Source organism: Lucilia cuprina, unplaced genomic scaffold, assembly GCF_022045245.1.
Source record: "Lucilia cuprina isolate Lc7/37 unplaced genomic scaffold, ASM2204524v1 Scaffold_5919, whole genome shotgun sequence".
Classification (NCBI taxonomy): Eukaryota; Metazoa; Arthropoda; class Insecta; order Diptera; family Calliphoridae; genus Lucilia; species Lucilia cuprina.
The window spans coordinates 1-3,562 of record NW_025810860.1 but is presented as its reverse complement, the minus strand read 5'-3'; the positions used below and the strand labels follow the sequence as shown (position 1 = coordinate 3,562).

At 28.8% G+C, this 3,562-nt stretch overlaps 1 protein-coding gene across 1 annotated transcript; it reads right to left on the bottom strand.

Moving 5' to 3' along the window:
• Positions 1-228: 228 nt before the first annotated feature.
• Positions 229-917, bottom strand: LOC124421212 (the record flags this gene model as incomplete). Its single annotated transcript, XM_046956065.1, has 2 exons — positions 229-471; positions 790-917. Coding segments are annotated over 2 exons (371 nt in total), but the record flags the coding sequence as incomplete, so codon positions are not given.
• Positions 918-3,562: the final 2,645 nt, after the last annotated feature.

The window sequence follows — 3,562 nt, the reverse complement described above, 5'->3', positions numbered from 1 at the left end:
ACTGAACTAGAACTGAACTAGAACTGAACTAGAACTGAACTAGAACTGAACTAGAACTGAACTAGAACTGAACTAGAACTGAACTAGAACTGAAATAGAACTGAACTAGAACTAGAACTGAACTAGAACTAGAACTGAAGTAGAACTAGAACTGAACTAGAACTAGAACTGAACTAGAATTGAACTAGAAATGAACTAGAACTAAACTAGAAATGAACTAGAACTTAACTAAAACTGAATAAGAATTGTATTTAGTTGTTCCAAAAAAAATATTATCTTACCTGTTAAACGATTTACTGTTCGACATGTATAACTTTTATATGCATCATTTGGTCCTGCATTATTTATATACAATTCTCCATTCGACAGTATCGTATATTTGCCACCAATGTCGGTATTTGGATACAAATGCATTCCCGTATCCTGCACCCATGCTGTGACCATAACGAATTCTGACATATAACTTGGTACCTGTAAGCAAATATTAAAAATAAAAATTATTACTTAGCTTTAAATGATTATGAAAAGAAGACATCATTGTAGGAAGAATAAAATCCTAGAAATAGTTAATGAAAGGATGTTAATATTAAAACCAAATGAAAAAAGAAAACAAAATTTCATATGAACACATTTTAGCTTATCAGGTAGTTATTATAATATCAAATTAATTATATGGGTTATGAAAAAGGGAAAAAGAAATGGAAGAAACTTAGTGTAATAATGCATTTATTGGAAGCGAGAAAAGATATAATGCGAAAAGTTAAAACTAAAAAAAAGTTAAAAACTTACTTGACATTTCAGAACCGCCGTATTGCCAGCCATCACATATTCATCATGCACTTGTACTGTATATTTTTGGTTAACAACTGAAAATATATTTGAAAACAAATTATAGATTAAGTTCAAGAAGTAAATATCTATGTATATAAAAGAGTAGCACAGTCTAGTATGGAACTTGGTTTTGCAGCTTTTTATCGAAATGAGTATATTAAACATAATAATGAACTTAAAAACCCTATTCGACGGGTTCAGTTGTATGGGGGCCAAGTGAAATAATGGACCGATATAAACCATTTTCAACAGGCTTCGTCTACGGCATCATAGAAGATTATGTGCCAAATTTCACTGAATTATCTCCAAAATTGCGACCTGTAGTTTGATTAAAAGGCCTATTTGGGGGTTCAGTTGTATGGAGGCTAGGAAATATAATGGACCAATGTTAACCATTTTCAAAAGGCTTCGTCTACGGTACCATAAAATATCATTTGCCAAATTTCACTGAATTATCTCCAAAATTGCGACCTGTAGTTTGATTACTAGGATTACAAGAACTAGACTATAGACTAGACTATAGACTAGACTATAGACTAGACTATAGACTAGACTATAGACTAGACTATAGACTAGACTATAGACTAGACTATAGAATAGACTATATACTAGACTATAGACTAGACTATAGACTAGACTATAGACTAGACTATAGACTAGACTATAGACTAGACTATGGACTAGACTATATACTAGACTATAGACTAGACTATAGACTAGACTATAGACTAGACTATAGACTAGACTATAGTCTAGACTATAGACTATACTATAGACTAGACTATAGACTAGACTATAGTCTAGACTATAGACTATACTATAGACTAGACTATAGACTAGACTATAGACTAGACTATAGACTAGACTATAGACTAGACTATAGACTAGACTATAGACTAGACTATAGACTAGACTATAGACTAGACTATAGACTAGACTATAGACTAGACCATATACTAGACTAGACTATAGACAAGACATTAGTCCGAACTATAGACGAATTTTTAGATTAGACTATAGACTATAAACTAGATTATAGAAAATATATCAAAAACACTAAAGCGACCATAATTAAGGCCAAATTAAAATGCGCAATAATTTAAATTGCCATCTTATATTTTGGTCATTAAAATGTAAAATTGAAATTCATTAGAAAAAACTTTATTACGTACATCACAAGAGGGTACATTGCACGTATTCATGTAGGACTTCTAGTTCCCAGTATTTATATTCTTTTTTACTAAAAAAATTTGGTCTCTTTGTATTGTTTTTATGCTATTGTTTATATTTTTAAGCTAAATATATTAGACCCGGTACTGCTGCTGGTAGCCATTGTTACAGGTAAAACAAACTAATGCTGCTGTTGCTATTGTTAAATAACAAGCAGGTGGATTTCAAAATTATGCAGAGAATTATGAAAACGTAATAAAAGAAAATTTATTTGACAAATTTTTAGTTACGAAAATCCTTTTAGCAGAAGGTTGGGTAACCAAGCACAAATAATTCAAACATTTTTACTGTGAAAATATATTAAGATAACTTCTTGCAAAGAAATTTTAATAAAAATGTGGAACAATTTGGTTAAAGAAATAAAAAAACAAGTAAGAAATATGAACTTAATTTCTCAGAACACAAAAATGTATATAAAAAGTATACTATCGACTAAATTATTAAATTGTCTACTATTTCTTTTTAAAACGTTAATTGTTTCAACTAATTTTTTTCCATGTTATTTACTTCACTTTCAACTACTCTTCAAAATCCTTAATTAATTTTCTTACTTTTTTAAACAAAAAACCCCTTTCAAAATTCTGCTTAATTCTCTTCAAGTTATTTAGTCATTCTGCCAATTGACTATCAAAGTTTTTCTAACAATGTCTTGTCAATTTCTCAATCAATTCTTAGTATTTTTTTAATTTTCACACAATTTCGTAAGTTTTCTTTTAGTTTCATAGCTTTTGTTAAAGAAAATAAAATTAGAAGAGAAAAAGATTTAAAATGACAAAACAATTTTTTTCTCAACTTTCTTTTTTTGTAAATACATGCCAATTTTGTTGAAAGGTTTTAATTTAGTTGAAGATGAAGAAGGAAAAGTAGAAAGAAGATGTAACTAAACAAATTTTTCTTGCTTCAATGATAATTTCTTTTTTTCAGTCATTTAACTTTCAATTGAATTTATAAGAAAGATTACAGAGAGCAGTAAAACTTAAATTTAATTAAGATTATTTGAAAGCAAACTCGGGGTCAATATCAAAATACTACTCTATTATAAAGATATAATTAATATTCAAATTTCAAAATTATTTTTGGAAAATTTCTTTTTTAATAGCAAATTTTTTTTCAACTTTTATACAAAAAAAGCCTGTACTGTACTATAGACTAGATTATTGACTAGACTATAAAATATACTATAGACTATGCTATAGACTAGACTCTTGACTAGACTAAAGACAAAACTATAGTCTATACTAGACAATAAACTAAACTATTGTCTAGCCTACAGACTAGGATACAAACTAGATTATAGACAAAACTTTAGAAGAGACTACAGGCTAGACCATAGAATAGACTATACACTATACTATATACTAAACTACGGACTAGACTATAAACTAGACTCTACACTAGACTATAGACTAGACAATAGACTAGACTATAGACTAGACTATAAACTAGACTATAGACTAGACTATAGACTAGACTATAGACTAGACTATAGACTAGACTATAG